This window comes from Malaclemys terrapin, chromosome 19 (assembly GCF_027887155.1).
Source record: "Malaclemys terrapin pileata isolate rMalTer1 chromosome 19, rMalTer1.hap1, whole genome shotgun sequence".
Taxonomy (NCBI): Eukaryota; Metazoa; Chordata; order Testudines; family Emydidae; genus Malaclemys; species Malaclemys terrapin.
This window is the reverse complement of record NC_071523.1, coordinates 9,864,956-9,887,431: the sequence shown is the minus strand read 5'-3', so window position 1 is coordinate 9,887,431 and position 22,476 is coordinate 9,864,956. Positions and strand designations below refer to the sequence as shown.

General features: G+C 43.2%; 1 protein-coding gene and 1 long non-coding RNA gene across 9 annotated transcripts in view; both read left to right on the top strand.

The window, feature by feature from the left end:
• The window catches only part of PRDM2 (PR/SET domain 2), a 145,743-nt gene that overhangs the window by 91,287 nt on the left and 31,980 nt on the right, over window positions 1-22,476 (top strand). For 6 of the 8 annotated variants that reach the window (XM_054009046.1, XM_054009051.1, XM_054009050.1 and 3 more), the window contains one exon: window positions 21,589-21,727. In XM_054009046.1, coding sequence (XP_053865021.1) covers window positions 21,589-21,697 — 109 coding nt within the window. In that variant the 3' untranslated portion in view covers window positions 21,698-21,727. Of the gene's footprint in view, window positions 1-401; window positions 2,011-21,588; window positions 21,728-22,476 lie in introns of those variants that run through there. The other 2 variants (XM_054009049.1, XM_054009048.1) reach the window with 2 other exon arrangements.
• Window positions 7,022-17,287, top strand: LOC128826035 (uncharacterized). The gene is made up of 3 exons (XR_008442775.1): window positions 7,022-8,181; window positions 8,663-8,748; window positions 17,063-17,287. It is a non-coding gene; the product is annotated as an uncharacterized LOC128826035 (long non-coding RNA).

Sequence of the window (22,476 nt, the reverse complement as noted above, 5' to 3'; positions counted from 1 at the left end):
TTGTTGGCTGGTCTTAAGGATAGTTCAGCTAGAAAGGAAGTTTGCTGTTTTGTTTTAGGAATATGCCTTTTTAAATTAATAAACCTGGACTTTATTTGCCTGCTTATCCTTGATATTTATGTCCAGAATCAAGGGTTTCTTGCCCTAATACATTGATTGATTAATTACACACCAGGCATCAGTCAGCAAACTTTGATTCTGTTCTACACATAAGCATTTTTTTTTTCCCCAGGAAATCTTAATTATTTTTCAAAACCATCTGCTTCACTAAGCAATTGTTTGTCTTCAACTCTACTTCTCACACTTTGGTTTGTGTTTTCTTTGGAAGCATATTCAGTTCATAAACAGGTTATACTATTATTTTTGTCATTTATCTTCAGTTTTTGTTTCTTATTTTCTAGGAACCTCCTGTAAAAACAAAACAAAAATCCCTAAATGCTCAATTTAGGATAAGCACTACGCCAATGGATGTGAAATCCACCAAGCTTGCGAAACCAGCTGAAACTGACTCTCAATCATAAAATGCAGCTGATTGCCTGCAGGCTTCTTGCGCTAATGTTTAGTGTCAGGCATATGTTTTCTTCATTGGTGCCTGATACACATGCTGGGCTAGAGGATGTTTTAGATACAAAGAGAAGGGTACTATTAATAATAAATAAAGGAAGGAAGCAATATGGGCTAAACTGAACAGAATCTGCTGCCACTGAACTGATAGCTCAGATTTCTGGTTTTGCCCATATCTTGATGAATGACATGCAAAAAGACATTTCAGCTTAAACTTTGCAAAGCAGGTTCCTGTTTTATCAATAGTTCGTTGTAGAGTCAGGGACGACAAATGTTGCTGCACTCAAAGTATTTTTGTCATGTATTGAGTCTCCTGAAGCTTTTCTTTTAAATTAACTAGTAGAGAGGAACCTAGCGTGACAGTGTTTCCTCCTTTTCTCCTTCCACCCCCACTTTTTTGTTTTGTTTTTAAGTCTTTTAGATACCCAGCATAGATGTGGGGAAAACCAGGTTTGGACATTTTATGAATTTCCCGATCTCCTATTTATACATGCAAATAAAACTTTCTTCCTATAGAAATGAAATCCTGGCACCAATTTCTGAATTCCATATAATTGGATACCGTGTACTATTTTATTAATAAACAGGCCAGAAACGGGGCTGTATAGGTGTATATTTTGAAAGATAAATGTATAATAAAATTACTGTAAAAGGTCTGACACCTCATTATCTAATAACTTAAAAGCAACAAATTAACCTACTGCTCATAAAGAGCTTTTTGTGGAAATATCATTTCTCATGCATTTGTACACCCTGCCGGATTAATGACTCAGTTGATGGAAAGCAGCTAGTTCCATTATGCACCCTCCCACTCTTCTCCCCCCGCCCCCTCCTTGACTTAACAAGTAATCTACCTCTTAAAATTTGTAGTTTAATACTTGTTTGGTGAATTTGTGCCACTTTCACTTTCACTATCATTCCCATTTTGTTACATTTCTGTTATGGGGACTTTATGTTGAAATATTGTATAAAGCATTTGTAGCAAGTTTTAAAAAAAAATAAAATATTTAAAATTATTTAAATTGTTTTGGACACTTCAATTGTATTATATGTGATTTACATTTTACATTAAATTTTTTTGTTTTTGTTTTGGGTTGTTAATCTGGTGAGTGTGCCTGTATTAAAGTTTGCTGTTAGTTATATTTTCTTTTGTTGGAGAGTGATATAAAGACTATTCTAATGAAAACATTAAAAATTACAATTTGACATACAAATGGGGTTGTCCTTGCTTTTAAACATTTTAGCCTTGTTGGATATATTTTAAGTGCAGGCAAGCAAATGAAGAGTGGTTTTGTTTTGTTTTTCCTCCAGCATGAAATAAACCTTGGAAATCTCTCAGATGTATAAGATCTCTCTGCTGTTGCAAGCACTTAATGACCAGCTAGATGGGACTACCGTGGTACATTTTATATAACTGTAACCAATAAAGTAAACTTTTTAAAAACTTGTGAAGAACTTGCTTTTTGTAGCTAAATGTTGACTATCAGAAAAACATCTAGAAGGAATTAAGTAAGCTTGCATCCTTTAGATAACACCGAGCTCAGCAAAGCAAATATACATAAATCCTTCAGGGGCGTTTGTTGTTGTTGGTTTGGGTAAAATTAATGCCTTGAAATAATACCACTACAAATGCAAGGGCATTAGACTTGTGTAATAATCAGTGCTCTTTTGATTTTTTTTTTTTTTTTTTTTTTTTTGGTAAGAGGTAAATAAAATATTCCATGTACACAATACTTAAAATTTTATGCCCTGATTGTATTCCTATTTTCTGAAATAGTTTATCACAAAACTAAATGTTACGGTTCATTGAACAATTTGGATTTTTAGAATGTTGCATTCCAAAGCAAGGAGGAATTATGACATGCCTGATATCCAAGCTAAAATCTTCCAGTAGCATAGCTGTTACAATTTACCAACTTAAGACCTGCCCACCTACCATGACACTTAGTTTAATTTATCGTGGTTCAGACTGTAACTGACTCCATGCATCTGAAGAAGTGAGGTTTTTTACCCACGAAAGCTTATGCCCAAATAAATCGGTTAGTCTTTAAGGTGCCATCAGGACTCCTTGTTGTTTTTGTGGATACAGACTAACACGGCTACCCCCTGATACTTGTATTAAGTTAATCTTTATTTATAGACCTCTTCGAATATCCATAATTAAAGCTGCAGGAACAAGTTAATATGTTTTACAGTGCATGAAAACACAGGACAAGATATTGTGTGATATTCTCCCATGATTCCTATACACAGACTTGCCATTGAATGATGGGAAATATCCAAAATTGAAGTCCGATGACTGCCTATCCAAATAAATACCTTTATTTATTTGGATGAGATTCTCAGACAACTCCATGTTTACTTCCTGGTATGGAAGTAAATACCACACTACAAGTATTTATTTTTGTAGGCTTTATGCTACCCATACCAGGGGTGCCTGTCAGGAGCAACTGGCATAGTTCTGCAGAAAACCCTGTGAAACATTTCACATCTTTAAATGTTTAAAATATTCATGCTGCTCCCTCTAGTAGTAATCAAACCTTTTAACCACTTAAAAATTGTAAGGAAAGCAGGGCCTATCTGTGCTAAAGTACAGTCCCAATGAGGCTATGTTTTTATGGTCGTTTTGTTCTTGAACATTGTTTTATGCATAAAAACTAATTGCTGCAAATAAATTGTGGATGAGCAAATACTTTTAAAGGCATTTTGTATGTGGCATAATGTTGTGCACTGTAGTTTGATGCCTAGTGTGGTCTAGACACTAGAATGCTGCAGTGACTCGCTGTTCGTGTTGGTTACATTAGCAATTGTATAACTGTATTCAGTTGAATAGGATGTGACACTGTAAAATGTATAATTGGTTATGTTTTGCAATTTTTGGTGATTGAAAACATTTTATTTATTTATTACTTATGCATGGCACACTCCAGGAAAATTAAGAAGTGTGAAACCAGTTTAGAAAAGCATCCTACACATTACATTAGATATTAGATTGAGATTTTTAAAAGTTGCCTAAGGACTATAGATCCATTTACCTATTCATTTCCAGTCCTTCCAACATTGGCACTAAAACGTCGCATCAAATGCTTATTTAGTGCTCAGACCACTGTCCCATGGACGGTTGTTCACCACAATTTGGCACCTTGTGATTATTTTCAGCAGTAAGATCACCAATGAATTAGTCACTACTCTCCTGGTTTTGATGTTTTGGTAGAAGCTTCTATTGCCATTGTATCTTGCCTGTTCTGTGATTGTATCCTTCACTCTGTAAGGCTCTCAATCTAGCACCTTTCACAAACACAGAATTCACGCACAGCCTTTTCCAAAGGGAAAAATGCCAAATAGTATAGATCTGCATTCCAAAATGAAATCTGATCTTTTTCAAGAGAGTACAGGTATTACCATTGCTAAAAGAGGTGACCGTAAATAGAACGTGCTCTTCAAAGCAGCTCTCTTCTCCCATATAGGCAATTTTACATTTACCATTGCATCTCATTTACGTAATTGACTGACTACCCTGTGGATTTATATAACCATCACTTTATGATCTGCACATGGATGCAACAATGAAGGTGGCTGAAATATTTGGACTCAGGCAATGAAAACATTAAGCTTTTCCCTCTTACCTAGAGACTATACCTGACATGTTGGTAAGATGAAGTGAGAGGTATCCACTTGATATTTAATACATACTCTGGCACTGTAGTCTACCCTTCTACGGAACTAGTGAGCTAGTAGGTCTTTTCCACCTCTTTTAACTACTATTATCTTCTAGACTAGCAGGAGTAGAAATTAGTCCTATAGACTAGGACTAGTAGTGTAGGGAACAATGCTGCCCTGGCAGGACTGTGGATTAGCTCTCATACTATCTCTAACATCCTTTTATCAACTGCCCCAGCCAGTTCAGGAAGCTGTTGCAAACATGTTGATTACCCCATGAGAGCTCGCCTCAGTGAAGTTGCCCCATTGGCTGACTGGCTTCACAGACAGACCAGGTGATATGGCCTGACCTCCTGGCTCTGCCCCACAATCCTATCCTGACTGGGAAAGTCCAGTCTGTCTTCTAAGATGCATTTGATGTGTTTATTCTGAAATTAAGGCTTTGTATATTAACACTGTTACATTTTGTGTGTCCGCTTTTCCCATTGTGAGCCCTTCTTTTAAAGCTGGTGGTCGAATTTGAGGGTAAAATATTACTTTGCGGTAAAGACATCTTAAAGGTTCACTCAAACAGCTGTTAGTGGTTTTAAAATGTTTATGGGAAATTAATGTATAATTTTCCTTTTTAACCATAAAGTAGGAAATTACTAATCCTTTCTATATCACTTTTGTTTTGTTCTTGGATGAATCTTCCTTAAATATTTGGTGGTTTCTCATTTCCATATTTTATTGCAATTTCCCATTTTATTTTTAATTCCAGATTACGTTTTCAAAAGTGAATTTTCGTCAGATCTGAGATCTAGCCCTCCTCTTTTGATCTTCGGATCTATAGACATTCAGGTACTACAGAGAGAGGTGGGACAGTAAAACCCCTCAGAATTATGAACACTTCAGGAATGGAGGTGGTTCCTAACTCTGAACAAAACATTATGGCTGTTTTCAAAAGTTTACAATTGAACATTGACTTAATACAACTTTTAAACTTTACTATGCAGAAAAAATGCTGCTTTCCCTTTATTTTTATAGTTTAACACAGTACTGTATTGTATTTGCTTTTTTTGCGGGGGGTGGGGGTCTCTACTACTGTCTGATTGTGTACTTCCAGTTCCAAATGAGGTGTGTAGTTGACTGGTCAGTTCGTAACTCTGTGGTTCTACTGTATATGAAAACATACATAGAAAAGAATGTATGTATTTTTTGTGTCCTTTCACCCTTTAAGGACAATTCATTTTTTGCCCCCACTAAACACAAGAAAATGTGTGTATCCTTCAAACTTGGAGTGGGGTAGATGTCTTGATTTTTTTATTTGTTTATTTTTTGTTGTTGTTTCAGTTAATTTAATAGATGTTCCTTTGGGGCACATGGGCTTATTCCCCGAGGTTTTTTGCAGATTATAAATTACAGTCAAAAGTCTTTTTCTTAGTCCCATTTTTCTGTAGGTATCGAAAGCTTAATCCTAAAGTGCACCAGAGCTCTGCATTACGTAATGGGGCTCCCACACCAGGAAGGGATAGCTCAGGAATCCTCAATAGCCTGTTAATGGCAGCTTTAAAGGCCCCACCTGCTACCAACAGAATGGCACCAGCAGCAGAAATGGGGCTATAAACTCATGGATCTGGCTGTTAGGGACTATCTCCAGTGTAAGGGATTCCACAGGGGACTCAGAGCTGGTGTCATGGCTGTACGTACCTCCCCAGTTTCCCCCACCTGTAGGGGGTGAAATTCACCCATTCAGAGTGGCCCTACACACAACTTAAACCTAATGTTGAGATCTTAAATGGGACGTTGTGCATTCCTGTTACTCTGGGGCAAATTGCACCCTGAATGAATAGCTGAAAATATTGGTGGACGAGAAATTACCCAGCCTTTTTTTTTTTTTCAATCCAGCTACATCATTTGATTCCGTGACCACCTCTGGTATTGAATTTCACATGCTGTGTATTGTGTTGTACACTCTCTTCAGAAGACACCTATCCCAACTCACTACATTCATAGGATAAAATTCACCGAAATGTTAAGTAGGCTTCACAGAGCTTCCACACTGAATAAAGAAATCAGTGGGGGAAGGGGGTTTAAATCTTATCAAGGTGTTTATTCTACAAGAAACAAATGAGCATAATCTTTAGTGTTTATAGTCCTATTCCCTTATTTATTTTAAACCAGTTTTGTTTGTATGTCTATTAATGGGCCTATCATCCTGATTAACCATAGGGTACTTTTATGCTACATTTTGATATTACATGTCTTGTTAGCTGCAAGTAATCCTATGCATTGTATAGCCTTACAGGGAGCACTTTTATTTTGCATTATTGTGAGCAAGAAAAGATCCATGTTCCTGAAATCATCCCTCTCTATAATGTTGTGAATCTAAGTTGTGCACAGGATAGCTTGTGACAGCCTATTGCTTCTGTGTTTGTATTCTCTTTAGGTTCCCATACCACACCCATCACTGCATACCTGAACCCTTTGCAGAGTCAGCAAATTAAGCAGAAAGGCTAGCGTCTGTCAGTTGGAGTTTCCTCTGCATTTCTGTTCGTCCCCATGGGCAAAATGCATGTATAGTAGTTTTTTAAGGTTAATGTGCTAGGTGGTGGGGTTGGGAAAGTCAAGTAAAAAATTTGATTATTTGTCTAATAGTATTAGAACCCCCACCAAGAACAGGGTCTTATTCTGCTAGTTGCTGTACATATGCAGAATAAGACAATCTCTGCCCCCAAAGAGCTTACAATGTAAATAGCCAAGAGAGCTAAAGGGAGGGAGGGGCGGGGAACAGGCACAGAGCTGTGAAGTGACTTACCCAAGGTTACACCTGCAGGTCAATGGCAGAACCAGGATTAGAGTCCAAATTTCCTGACTCCACAGTGCCTCCTCAACTGCATTTAGGCCAGAATGTAGTGAAAGTTTAGTAACTTTTGGTTCCTGTGTGGATGAATTCTATGGCCTGGGTTCAACCCCAAGAAGGTCCCATCTCTGGCACCAGCCCTAATGGCGCGCTTTGTTACTAAGCTGGGTCACTGGCAAGATCCTGGAGACAGAGTTGGCCTTTTAAATATCCTTAGCCCAGATCATTTAGCACTTTGGACAATAACAAAGCAGGGCTCTATGAGACGTCGGTGTATGCGGGGAAGCCCCGGTGTGCTGTGCTTTTGGCAGTCCATGTTGCTGAAATTGTGCTGTTCCATTCTGCACTAGTTGCAGTTTTCTTATGGCTGATTCAAGCCCAAGTAAACTATGCTGCCATAATCCATCTGGGAGGTGATGGTGGGCCTGAGTATTGTGCCACAGTGTTTAACCAATTAGCAATGGTAAAAGGTGGGTGCTGCCAAATGAAAGCCCAGCTTCAGCTAAGAGTCCAGAACTGCTAAACTGCAGGCTACTTTGAGCTGTTTGGGTGGCATATAAACCAGGGAGAAATAACTATTTTACTTTGCTAAGTGTAGTAAAGCAGCATGATAGGGTTAACTGGGTTAGCCAGAATACTGTGAGGTAGTCATGGTTCAGTTTTTGTGGAAGTTACAGAGAGTGAGTGAGTTATGATGCAATTAAATAGAGCAGCAAGTTCCCAGCCTGTAGTCCTGTGAGCAGACTTGGTTTTGTTGCACTGAGTGTTCCGTTACAAACATATGTCCCTAAAATAAATTCAGGCCTAAATTCCCAAGGTGTGGGCCATCTGCAGCTCCCATTGAATCAACAGGAGCTGGAAGTGCTCGGCACCAATGAAAATCAGGCCATCAGCTTGTAAAATGACCTTGACGAGGAAATGCACCCTAGCTGATAAAGCCACAGATAAGAAGCTGGGATCTTGGGTTCTAATCTCAGCTGTTTAGTTACTGACTCCCTGTGCAACCTTGGTAAGTCATTTGACTTTCTGTACCATGGTCTGCTCACTAGGGAAACTAGGTAAAACAGAGGATCTCACTGATGACCAGGAGCTGCAGCTGACCTGACCTTTGCATGGTAAGTAAATTATAAAATGCAGGGTGTATTAGAGAATTAGAATTAAAGTCTTGGAAGTAATATAAAATTTTACAGCACAGAGACCCTAGAGCTTATAATAAAGCAAAACAATGCATTAGAGTGTAACTATTTAGGATCACCAATGTCCCATATTTAATTCTAAGAGAAGACTAATGCTTATTATTCAATTTTTTTATTAGGATATTACAGCCCATGTGTTTGAGCCTTAGGCTGGGATTTTCAAAGAACCTGAGCATTAGGTGCTCAAATCCCATTGCAATTCAGTGGGAGTCGGGAGCCTGATTTTAAACTCCTTTGTGAATCCCAGTCTGAGTATTAACTGTGCCCACATTAGGGGGGTGCCTTGGTTTAACTGTCAGTGCAAATCCTGCGTGTAGACTAGTAAATAGATCCTTTTTATAAATTCCAGCCTCAGTGCCTAAAATTAGGCTTCTAACTCCATATTTATGCCCCTATACAGAAAAGCTGTGTGCCTACACTTGCCATTGAAGTCCACGGGGCGTGCAGAAGCTGAGCACCTTTGAAACTCTGGCCACATCTATTAAGGTGCCCAAATATTTTCGTTGTTTCAGTTTTAATTAAAAAGATGTGAATACAAAGCTCTACGTCAGGGATGGGCAACCAGCAGCTGCATCAGGCCTGCCACAGCCCAGCTCAGGGCAGGGAAGCTGGTGGCACCAGGGCTGGGAGGGAGGTGGGGTGTTAGGGTGGAGGGGCTGCCTGGGTGCAAACAGGCATCACATGACGCTGCGGTGAGAGGCAACAGTCTGAAGCAGGGGACCAGGCCCAGGCCTGTGGGACAGGAGCTGCCACTGCAGAGTGAGTGTGGGGTGGGCTCGCTCTCCACCCCCCCTGTTCCGGAAACTTCCACCCCTCAGAGGCAGGACTCGACCCAACCCCACCCCAGCTTTTGTCACACCCCCTGGGAGGACCCACTCCCAACACGCACCCCAGCCTGCCAGAAGGTTTTAGTGGATTTTGTGGTCCTCTACTGCCTTATAACTGCCCATCCCTGCTCTAAGTACCATAATACATAATTAATACAGCAACATCCCAACAACATTAAAGTACTCAGAAAAGGAACTCTTCCAGCTTACTGCCGACTAAAAAGAAAAAAGCTCCCCTATAACCTTTCATCTTCTGTGAAGCGCACTCGACCCTCTCCAAAACCCTCTTCAACAGATGTCTTTTGCAGCCTGCCTGGAAAGACACCAGATTTGGGCTATTTCAGATTCATATGATTGAGGAACCTAAATTTAGGCACACAGATTTGGAAATGTTTGTCAAGGTCCAGTAACTTCCTCCAGTTGCTTAAATTGGACGGGCATTTTACTGCCTTGTAATGTTGCCCATGGACAGTGGGGGGCGGAGAAGAAAGCACATTCTTCTGGATTTCATGGATCAGCTGGACTTGTTAAATATGGAGCGTGTGAATTCAGTCTGGCATTACAGCAATATCAAGTTATTTAATTATCCTTCCTAAATTCAGGGGGAAACCTTTCTCATTGAGGTCACTTCTCAATTGTTGCACTCATTGATCAGAAATCATCCCAGGGGCTGACTAAATGATTTGAACAGCCTGATGAATATACGAGTTCAGTTGGAAGTAGATGGATTTGTCATTTCAGAATAAATTCCTGGAATAATTGCATGCAATCTATTCATAAAGCTGTCTAGGGAATAATACACATGGTTTGAAATGAAATATGAGGAAATAAATCTTTTTAAAGGTTCTAGCAATGATGCAAACCATGTTTCAGTGCATGTGCTAGTAATCCTCTAAATAATTGATCATGATATGAAAAGCAAATAGGCTTTTACTTCTGGAGTTGTTGGTGTTTTAACTTTAAGTTTGGGGAAAGGTATCTATGGGCTGCGTTACACATAAGGTCAGACTAGATGATCACTTAGTCCCTTCTATGAGCTAAAGTCTTCTGACCTTTTATTCTTAAAATGCTCATTTTCTTGGCGTGTGTGTGGTTTAAACAGTGCACCATCACTCTGATACTAGGGATGGAAGAGCATGGTCTTCAGCTGTATACCATCTAATAGCTCCATTATCCCTATCTAATACGAATGAGTGATTCTCAGACTGTTTATCTTGTGGAACATTTAATATAGGTTGGGCCATAGGCGCCGACTTCCTCTCTACCTCAGAGGTGTTCGACCTCTGCCCCAGGCCATGCCCCCACCCCTGCTCCTGCCTCACCTCTTCCGGCCCCACACTGCCTCTACCCACCCTGCCTCTTTCCACCTCTTCCTTGAGTGTACCCTGTCCCAGCTCCTCCCCCTCCCTCCGAGCACCTCCTGTATGCCAAGGAACAGCTGATGCATGGTTGGTAAGGTGCTGGGAGGGAGGAAGAGGAGTTGATTGGCAGGACTGCAGGCTGGTGGGGAGCTGCCTGCTGGTGGGTGCTAAGCACCTGCTAATTTTTTTTTTTGTGGGGGCTCCTGCCCTGAAGCACCCATGAAGTCAGTGCTTGTGAGTGGGGCTGGGAGCTCTACCTATTATTCAGGTTTCCGACACGTCCCATTAAAAGATGCTGTTTTCAGTTGCTTATAACTTTGCCAAACTTTAACCATTTGGGCAGGAATTTTCCATACTGGTTGTCTGTCTCAAGCTGAAATAGTGGTTCATGGGTTTGTTTTTTTGTTGTTGTTGTTTTTTTTGGGAGGGGGAGGTTTCAGCCAAAATAGATCAGCCATTTCCAAGAGCAAAGCCAGGGGAAAGTATGGAAAAGTAATGCTATTTTGCTCTTGTTAAAAAGTGCTTAAGACCTTATCTCTGAACAGGTGTAGCACTCCCCATGCTTTGGAGCAGGGACTTGAAATTTGGCAGAGGCTGGGGCCTGTCTGTCAGTGATGTGCCTTTTGCCATCCCCAAGAAAAACCATCTGGTTTTGACCAAGTTCTAATTCTTTGAAAAAATCAGTTTTGCAGATGCTCAATAGAGACATGCTAGAGCTTAGCAGATAAAATCTCACAAGTGGGAGAGCTCTGTGTGGTGGCTTTAAAGGTTCCAACCCTGTTTGACCCATGTGGGTGTCAATAGGATGCCATTTCTGGTTTTTGTTTTTTTTGTTTTTTGTTTTTTTTCCCTTCAGTTTTGCTTTTTTTAAAACCTGGGAAATGACACACACAGACTCTGTTAAAAGAAGGTTATTAAGGTTGCACAGTCAAGCATTCAAAAGTTAAGAAATTCCAGTTTTTAAGTTGCTCATGCAACCTTGACTTGGCCCCTTTGTACATGGACGTTATTATAGCCTTTAATTACATGACCACATACTGTTTTTCCACGGGACCCCTGCCGCAATCAGTGCACAGGGTTGGGACCCGCTTTGGGGTTGAATCGGGGCATGTGGTGAAGGAAGCTGTAGGCCCCCTGATTCTGTGTTGCAGACACTGGGTGGCGTGTATGTAATGTAATGATTGAGGCAGGGGATTGCAGGAAGAGAAAATGGATGGTCTCATGGCTAAGACCGGAGAATGCTTCGTCGGAGTACTGGGCTCTGTCCCTGCTTCTGCCTGTGTGATGCTGGGGAAATCCCTTAAATCCGACTTCTCAGAGATGGTCACTAACTCTGTGTTTCTCATTTTCTGGAGGCCCAAAACTGAGACCTGGGGCCTGATTTGCAGAAGTGCTGAGCGCACGCAGTTGTATGGTAGCAGTGCTTGAAAATACAATGTTCTATTGTAATGCTATGAAATCTGAAAAATCAGGTCTTAGGTGTCTCAAATTGGGCACCCAAAATTAATGGGATCTTTGGACCTTAATTTTTCTGTGCTTCCGTTCCTCATCTGTAAACTGGAAATAATACCCCCTCACCTTCCAGGGGGTTGTGAAGATTAATGGATTGATGTTTGTGAAGAACTCCGATACTATAGTGATCAGCCCCATAGAGCAGCCCAACAGGCAGTTCACAGGTCTGTCTCCAGAGCAGGGTTTTCATCGTGTACTGTAAATAAGGTCTAGGGCCACACATTGAACAATGGGGTTAAAAAGAAAACATTGACTAGCAGCTCATTAAATGAACCCAGTCCAATCTGTGTGCTGAATGTGGCAGAGATCCTGTGGAAAAATTAGTGTAACCATGCAATTAAAGACCATTTCATAATGCAGATGCACCCAGGGGCCCAGTTAAGGTTGCATGGACAACTTTAATTCTGCCATTAGCTAACTTTGGAGTGCTTGATTGTGAAACCTTCATACAGTAGTCTTTTAACAGTTTTTGTTTGTGTAATCAGTATCAAGGCAGTGCAGAGAGACTTGGACCAGATCAAAGCCCCTTTGTGCTGGGAACTCTGCAAACATACTCACGGTCCCTGCCTGGAAGAACTGGCAATCTATATAGATTATTAGACAAAGTATGGGTGGGGAAACAGAGGTGCAAAAAGCTCATGTGACTTGTCCAAGGTGTCACAGCATGTCCTTGGCAGAGCCAGGTCTCCTGATTCTCAGTCCAGTTCTTCATCGATTGGCGCATCCTCTCTCTCCAAGATAAGAGATCCCTCTTGGGAGTAGGTTTCAGAGGGGTAGCCATGTACTCCTCATTGTTTTTGCTCTCAGGAGTAGCTCCTCTTCCAAAACCCACCTTCCCTGCAGCATCTTTACTGTTCCATTACATGAAATAGCAATATTAGGATAAGAAGAAAGCGATAAAAATTACAATAAATTCACCGTCATCTGACACATGTGGCAGTTGGAATAGGTACCCCCGTGCTATTTCTCCTCTGGGGGTAGAAATTTACATTTATTAGTACTGAATAGTTTCTCTCCCTGCTGCTCCCAGCTCTCTCTAGGTCACCTTACAGTTTGTCTTGTCACTCCTTGGTTGAGTTTACGTCAAAGAACAGCACGAAGCAACCATTCAAGTAAATGCACAGAAATACTTGACTTCTTGGCTTAGGTTGGGGGGCAGGGAGGAACCACACACCCACATCTAGAAGATTGACAGATGCTTTTCCGTAGTGACAATAGCAGGCTGTTCTGCAGATGATAGTTTGAGAACCGGTGACAAGCCTTCCAAAATAGGCATAGCACCTCATGCTGTGTGATCCTTTTAAGTTTCACAATCCAAGCAGGGCTGGCTGAGTCATTCCTTGGATCCGAGAACTGTCAAGGAGCTGTGAGAAGTGGCGTTGGTTGATTCAGCAGGTGACACTCCATTTTTCGGAGTCATTTTTGGCCCGGTGCCCAGGCTGAGTGCTAGATGGCATCGTGCTTCTGGAGCAGTGCCACCTTTCAGATGAGATGCAAAACAGGCGCTGACTGCTTGTCACTGTGCCACTTAAGAAAAGTGAGAGGGTTAATCCCGGTACCAGGGCCAAATTCAAGGTAGAGCACAGAGTCTACATCAGTTCCTCCTGCAGTTTTAATTGGACACGTTTCCTTTCTTGTCTGAACCTGTTGTGTGCTGTTGCTCTGTATAGGCAAGGTACATGCTATAGAAGTGAGAGTCACCGTACCCTGAAGGGGAAACTCGCAGCCAGAGGAGGGTAGGCGGTGTTTTCGTTGTTGCTCTCCCCACGAGGGTTCTGCTGGGGAGAAAGAAGCTTTTACTCCTTTGTCAAGAGCTCCTCAGGAATCCCTGCCAGTGGAGGGTGCTGTAGGGATGAGCTGAATCAATGCATCTCCCAGTTGCCCTGGCTATATCCTGTCCATTGGAGGGAAGATTGTAGGCCCCTTGTACAGCTCTGTTGCCCCCTTCTTAGGGCATTCACTCCAGCAGGAGCTGGTGCAGCCACCTCTAGGCAAATCCAGCCTGCTGGGTTTAACTGAGGCCATATCTACACTATATGGGCACTACGGTGGCACAGCAGCTGTAGCATAGACACCACCTACAGCAAGGGAAGGTTGTTTTTTCCATCGCTGGAGGTAATCCACCTTGCTGAGAGGCAGTAGCAAGGTCGACAGAAGACCTAGCTAACCCCTACAGCAGGGGTTAGGGTGCCGTGCTCAGGGTGTGAATTTTTCACACACGCACACCCGAATGCTGCAGCTGTGTCAACCAAACTCTTAAGTGCACCCCAAACCTCCGTTTGAGTAGCGGTTCTGCTGCTGTTTCAGTGTATTGCGGGGTTCAGATTTGATGGTGTTTTGCTTGGGCGCAAGTTTGACTGTTCAATTCTTTGGGGTGTGAGGAGTTAGAGAAATGCTAGACGATTAATTCTTGCCTCATTGTGCTGCCTTGTGTGGTTTCATCAAACCACATGGCCCCTTTCTTAGGCTTGCATTTTTAGATTCCCTGAGACTCAGTCCATGCACAAATGCGTATTAGAAGTGTAACCTATTGTGCAGTTTGTTATGTAACCCCTTCTGTGCCTGGGCCGCAGAGAACATGAGTCTAAGTCTGCCAACTAGGGCACTTAGCCCTTTAGTTCATGATCTTAGCTTTGCTGGCCCTAGCTTCAATCCCCATTAACAATCAAGGTGACTGTTATATTATTACACTAGCAACTAGACTGACTTGCATATGCTTCAGTCCCCCGCAGTACTGCCAACACATTATTACATCAAAGCGTCTTTTAAATCGGCTACACCCAAAGCATTTTTTGCTGTGCTGATCCTTCTGTGCGTGTTGTTTTGTCTGAAGCAAATTACGTAATGAGATATGCAGAGCTGAACCAAGCCATTTCAGTTCTGCTAGCCCTTAGTGCTAACTGACAGTGTTCTCTCTAGTGTTCTTTTTATAACTCAGCTGGGGTGAGCACATTCATATAGAGGGTAAATAAAAATTGTATGAAGTCTTCCCAATCTATGATATACTTTTCTGTTAATATTAAATGATGAGCTTTATTCGTTTTCCCCCCCACCAAGAGGGCAATTCAGTGCACATGGAAGACTTTTATCAAACTAGCCAATTAGATTTTATGGCAGCATAAAAGATGCATTTGAGTACATCTAGTTTTAATCCAGTGTTCTTCACTTTTGGCACTCCGAACTCAATGTGTGCCTTAAAAAGGGCCGCAAGATACGTTGCTGAAGCAATCCAGTCCATCTCACTGTAAAGGCTCAGGCCGAGATTTCCAAAAGTGACGAGTGATTTTTGGGAGCCCAACTGGAAACACGATGGAGCCTGAAAGCACAGAGCATCCACTCTCTGAACTTCAGGACCCTTCAGGCCTCTGACGCTGGGCTCACAGAAATCACTATTTGCTTTTGAAAATCTTGGGTGTAATTGTTAATGGTGAGTAAGATGTCACTTTGTTACATGGATTCACCTTCTAACACGTTCAGTAAGAACTGCATCAGGTTTTAAACAAAGGGTGAGGTTTTCAGGGGTCTCAGCGCTGGCCTAAATCGTATGTCTGGAGTCTATAGGAATCTTACCATTGATTTCAATGGGAGCGGAGTTGAGCCAGCCCTGAGCACTCTTGAAAATGCCACCCTTAGGAGGCCATCTGCACAGTGAAACTGACTTGGGGATGGTCTGATTGTTTTGTGTTGGCCTGAGGGAGCAGTGACCATTGTCATGATGTCCCCTAAACCACCATGGCTAGACAGCCCTCCTCTGCACCCCTAGAAAGCTGGGCACTCCAGCTTCTCACTGCTTTTTCTAGCTTTGGTGGTTTGAGAGAACTGGCCATAAAATCACATTATTTGGATTATGCCTTTGTGTCCCTTTGTTTTGGTGCCTGTAAAATCAAATCCAGCCCCGTTACCCGCCTCCCTCCCACTGGTCTGAATTGAGCACAGAACACTCTCAAAAGAACTGCAGTGGGACACATTGAAATCCTCCTTTTTGGTAAGCAGTGTAAGGACTTTCCAGTTCCTAAGTATATGGCTGTAGAGTAAAATGTGCAAGAAAATCTGTCAACACATTTCTTTTGGTCCAGTAGGCCCTCCCTTGTTTCCCTTCGAAAAGTTCCCTGCTCCACAGTACAATCCATGGAACTGATGTTAGCTGATCTTTCTCCATGCCCCCTGGTGGCTGTTCGGTGTATTCACTCTCCCAGTAAGCACTGTTCTAATGCAGCTGAGAGAGTGAGTTAGTTTAGCAGGGTAATGTACTTGCAGTGTTTCAGACCTGACCCAAAGCAGGAAGTACTAAAAACCCTGTTCCCAGGAGTTAACCAGCCAGTTTTGCAAACCCGGAAGGTTGGCAGTTTGGAGAAGTTTCAGTAAAATGTGTGAACATTCGTGCACTTGTCCAGAGAGGATTTTTGAACCTATTGATGTCAATCTGCATCTGCTGAAGTTGATTTGCTTATGGATCTTAAATTATGATGATAGAGGGCAATGAACATGCTCTGTCAGGGGTCGGCAACCTTTGAGAAGTGGTGAGCCAAGTTTTCATTTATTTACTGTAAGGTTTCGTGTGCCAGTAATACATTTTACATTTACAGGGGCCGCCGAATGGAACCCCAGACTGGCAGCGAGCTGAGCGGGGCCTGCGACCCCAGGTTCCGTCCACCGGCCTCTGCTAGCCGGAGTCCTGGCCGCCAGCCCCGCTCAGCCTGCTGCTGGTCCGGGGTTCCGTTCATCCAGGCAGGCAGCGGGCTGAGTGGAGCCGGCGGCCGGGACCCCGGCTGGCAGCAGAGGGGCACAAAAAATCAGCTCGTGTGCCGCCTTTGGCACGTGTGCTGCAGGTTGCTGACCCCTGCTCTAGTTTAGGAACTAAACCAAATTGTGGCGTGGGGACATGCGGCGGGGGGGAGAGAGACAGACCTCAGACCCTGTACATATTTTGTTAAATTAGGGGATCAGAAACTTAATTGAAAAATGTTTTTCTTGGGGAGCTTAAGTCAAATATTAAACCCTAAAATCCTCACTACATTTCCTTCAAATTTTGTCCTCTGCACCATATACTAACACTTGGTATTTTGTTACTATACTGCCCCATTCATTATATCTCAGCAGGATCTTTCATCCTTTTGGATCTCGATCTATCTAGCAATCATGACAAATAGCCTCCGGGCTTCATTCCCACTAGTTACAGAGCTGATGATTCTGGGATTTAATTGGGTAATGTGGAGGGCTGACAGACACCTTTCAAGAATGTAAATTGCTCACCTGTGATGGAAGACAAGGTAATTTGCATGAAAATGCCAAGTGCTCTTTGTAAAGGAGGGGAGTGCATGTTTAATGTACTTTTTTCTAATGGGCTAGCTAGATTACACATCCTTTTGCTTCCAACCCAGTGTTCAAGGATTTGGGGAGGTCGGAGCAGTGGACATTAGAGTTTTTGGAAAATGTTACTTTTCACTGAAAGGCGATTGCTTTCAAATCCTTCATCTCTACATTTCGGAGCATTGCGGTAAATGCTAGTGGTGTAACTCTCTCTAAAATCAACAGCACAGCCGTCCAGCATACTGGAGCTGTGTCCCTAACTTAGAAGGAGGAGCCTTAGGTCTTGTCTATATGAGCAAGTTGCCCTGGTTTAACTGAAATCCGTTTTCAAACCAGTTCAGTTAATATGGTGCAAACCCCCCTGTGTGGACACTCCTATTTCAGTTTGAGTGTCTTATTATAAGTTAGTTTAAATCAATTAGGATTTTGTTTACCAAAACAAGCCATACCAATATAACCCCCTTTATATCAGTGTAACAGTGTCTATTCTAGGAGGTTGTAGGTTTGCCAGTTTTGGTTGGATGTATTCCTAGAGGTTTCATCATGACATAATCTTTAATTAAAGATTAATCTTTAGTTCCTGGAGGGTGGCAACCCAAGCCACTGCACTCATTTAACTAAATCAATCTCTTTTTTTTATTTTTATTTTTTTTTATTTTACCAATTTAGTTAGATCAGTACAAAAACCTTGTCCAGACAAGCACTTAGTGATACTTCTCTTTGCCTTCTTTGCCTTCTCCCTGTACACTCCGTATCTTTTCTGAGGTCAGCCCGGTTTCTGCAGCGAGAAGAATCTCTTGAACTGTGGTGCAAGGGCGGACTTGATACGCCACTGAGGCTGCATCGTAACTGGGTATCACCACCACTGGGCATCTTCAGAAATTCTCTCCCCTTTGTTCTGCCCCCCCCCCCCTGCTAACAATGGTGGGGGCACTAGCATCAGTGAGGCACAGGGGTTTGGTTACAGTGTTAAAAACATTAGTGCCTCATTGTCATTGTTGTCCCCAGGCGGGGAAGTAGCAATGGTGGGAGAACATCTGCAGATGTCCGGTGTCCTCGCAGGCTGGCAGAGTGATAACTGGTTCTAGAGCTCGTGCAGCTGCAGGATTTTCAAATGCTTTAATGTGCGTGCAGTGGCTTATTGACTTCTTGGGACTATCTCTCACCTGCTTGCTGATCCACCTGGCCCAAAAGCAGAGCTGCGACTATAATAAGCAAACTCATGAGCCTCCCAAGAGGCTAATTTAAGGTCAGTAGAGACCTGTCTTGTTTTTCTGTGGGATCCAATCATTGAAGTTGTTCATAACAGTGCAGGGCTCCATCCTGACCCATTCAAAGCACTTTCTGGGCATAACAAGCTCCATAAATATTGCAAAAATGCAAGTGGAGCAGAAGAGCCATGTGTTGCTGTTGCAGACAGGTCCAATGCATCCTACATGTGCCCCAGATGGGCTTCACGTGGTGTTCGGGGCATGATCCCCAGTGTCTGTTTGTCGTTATTGAGTTCATACCTGATGCACTAAGTTGCTACATCAGTGTCCGTTCACTCTGCCATTTTTTGCCCAGCTCTAGTCAATGCTACGCCTTCTCTCTGGCTGGGAAGGCAATGGCACCACCCTGTGGGGGATTATGTACTTCTCTGAACAGGGCTCTTGTTGCAAAGGATGGGAGCTGGCTGCTGCTCTGATGAGTAGAGGTTCGTGTATGTCCCATCGCACAGCCTGGCATGCATTGCCATAAATGATGTTTAGATTGCACTGAGAAAGTTCCAAGCATTGTGCCTTCTTGCAAAGGCCCCGGGCTGCTGTGTTGTTTAAAACACATTTGTTTCCTTGGTTTTTAACACATCTTTGCTGCTACTGCTTTCAAACTTTAAGGTCATGGTTCAGTGAATACTTTTCCACCCCTCTCACACAGGGTGGGATGTCTTCCCTTTATTCTTAGCTGGCTGGCTTTCTGAAAATCCCCACTTCAGTGGTGGTGTTAGAACTTGCTGTTTCACAACACAGCAAAATAATAATTATACTACAACTCAGTGCTTCTCAGCGGAAGATTTCCGTGATCTACACAATTATTAACTCGTGCACTCTCCCTTTGAACTGCATTGAGTCCTACTGAGTTAGGAAAGCTTTGCAGGGACAAAATGGGGGTGGGAGGGCCAGTAGCAAATATCCCCTGAACAGGACTGTCCCTCTTAAGCAGGGATGGACAGCTGGTGCATGTCTGATCTCAACTGACAGCTCTGAAATGAAGATATCAGCCATGGATTGAAACTAGGACCAACTGGGGTGAAGATAATCTCTCCCCCCCCCCCCCACCCCCCCCCCCCCGCCACACACACACAATTCATGCCACTTGTGGATGGATGAGGTTACCAAAGAGTCCACCAGTTCCTCCACACCACAACTCGGGCCCTCTGTGGCATGTAGCTGGACCCCATTCCCCCACCATCCCAGGAGAGTAGGAGAGGAACAGGAGCTTCAGAACAGTCCATGGTGGAGGATGGAAGATAATTTGCACAAGCTTCTTCCCTCACAGCAGGGTATATGTGGATACTTGAGAGAGAGAGAGAGACACACACACCCCCGATCTATTGACCTGATGTAGAGTCTCTTAGATCTTGTGTCCACTAAGAAGAAAGGTGTGTTCTTGAGTAAAACCCTAGTGAAGACAAGGCAGATTGTAGTTTTCACATTAGCAGGTCAAGGGGGAGGGATAGCTCAGTGGTTTGAGCATTGGCCTACTAAACCCAAGGTTGTGAGTTTAATCCTTGAGGGGGCCACTTAGGGCTTTGGGGCAAAATCAGTACTTGGTCCTGCTAATGAAGGCAGGGGGCTGGACTCGATGACCTTTCGGGGTCCCTTCCAGCACTGAGATAGGTATAACTCCATATATTATTAAAGGTAAAGGTTATTGGGCAGTCTAAGGTTTACCTCAACCTGCTAACACATATTAGACCTACAAACTGCCTTATCTCCATTAGGATTTGACCTCTTGAGTTACCACACGTTAGCTAACTTAAGGCAAGCACACCCCTTTGCTGGTGAAGATGCACCATGCAGGAGCCTGATGGAGTTTGAGGACTGCCAACCTAATGGCACAGCGACTGATTTTCCCATAGGCAGTCTTGCAGCAGATAGCACTCGCTAGCCTTTGGCACAGGAAACAGTCCATAGTTAACCACGTGGCTTCAGTGATTTTTAAGTAGAGAACTCGAGAGAAAGTGGCCAATAAAATATCCAGGAGTTAATTTTCAACCTCAATCTGGGCTATTTAAAAAACACGGAACAAATAGCCGGTTCTGCAGTACTGGCAACCACAAGTGTTCAAAAACCATGAAATGTCTTTTAAGCCAGAGTGTTTTTTTTTTTTTTTTTTTAAAGTGTGATTCTTTTTATCCTTGCCTCTTGGTCTTTTAGCCTTTTACATACTCTTTTCGCTTTGTCATTAGCTTTTATCACCAACCCTGAAAACTAGAAATGGAATTTTTATTTTGAAATGAAAGATGAGATTCTCATGTAGTCATAGGATCCGGAGACTTGGGGCTGAAGGTAAAAAGCCAAGATCAAAAGCCTTGCAGTAAAATCATAAGCATTAGCCGCTCTGCTTTCGGTTATCTATGTGTGCTATTATCTGATTTGCAAGTGCTTTCGTGGTGTGGGGCATGCAGCTTAGGAGTGTACTTGAGCACCTGGCCTTTTTGAACACCTTGCCCTCTTAGTGTATGCGGTTCTTTATGAAACGTGAAATGCCTTTTTGCATCAACACAGATGCAAAACAATGACATGGCAACAAAATAGACCCTGCCCCTGCCAGCTATTCTGCACAGGGGGCCTGCTGCTGTCACAGCCCTATTGAGTATTGATGTCCAGTTTGTCCTTCCTGGAAGGTTCGCCACATACTTATTTGAGCCTGGCATCGGGGAGTCTGCTGGGGGTGGGGGGAGAGAACACACTCAAATGTCTCCTGGGTCCTTTCACGTCTCACCTAAATTGACTAGGGTCACTGCAGAGCAACACAAGACACTGCCTCATCTGCGTGAGCAACCTCTGCAGCAGCACCTCCAGCCTGGGTATAGAGCCTTTATACAAAGTCTGCTGGAGCCAATGGAAGGTCTCCCACTGACTTCAGTGAGCTTTGGATCAAGCCCAGGAAAGGTATCCAGGCTTTCATATGATACTGGGCCACCAGCCTGGCAAGTAGGTTGGGATAAATGTTTGAACTGAGATTGTGTTGGATATTGTGGCCTGTCTCTGCTTTTATCCCAAATACGATGCGTGTGTGTGAGAGACAGTTTCTCCTGCTTCTTTCTGCAGTTACAGACTCCGCATGGCCTCTAGATGTCCCCCCTCCTCTTCTCAGAACACCTGCACCAGGCAATGCAAGAAATCCAACTGCACGACGGCCCACTTCTTCAAGGAATAGACTCTCCTGCTGCACATCAAACCAAAACAGGTACAGCAAGGTGGTTACCCCGTGGCACTGATGAACATGCAGCGCTTTGCAATGTTTGCATTTCTGTAGCTAAAGCACTTTACAAATGTTAATTCACCTCAGCGAACCCCTGTGAGGCAGTTAATTATGGTCCTCAGTTACTGGTGGGGAAACTGAGGCACACTAGCTCAGTGACTAGCCCAAGGTCACACAGAGAGCTGGGAATAGAACTCCATATGAGTCCTAGTCCCTTGCTTTAGCCAGGCCCATAAGACCATCCTTTCCTCTTGTTCTGAAACACCTAGACTCGCTGGAGGCACAAGTTCAAGTCCTGGCAGGGTTGACTTAGCTCTCCATTCTTCTGCAACAGGAGAACAGAGTTTCACTCCATGCCCTGTGAGTGAGCCTTGTGGAAGAGGTCGTAAAGCTCACTGTGCCACTCCTACAGGTGGATTTTTGAGCCCTTGGCAATTCTTGTAAGTGCTCCGATTCGCCATTCCTCCCATGCTGCTGGGCAAGGACCTGTGTGCCACTTGCTTGCCACCCCCCACCTCACACAGGGCTGCATTTCATTTCTGCTGTTGGTAGAAGTGCTGAAGTGCTTTGAGATCCTTTGGGACAAAAGGACCGAAGGCTTAATGTCGCGCTATTCTTAATATGAAGGCAACTGCACCCAAGCCACTGCGGGATGCCTTGGCAATGTGCCAGAAGCTTAAGAACTAGACCTCATTTGCATATCCATTTACATATTTAAGAGTCTTGACTTCACT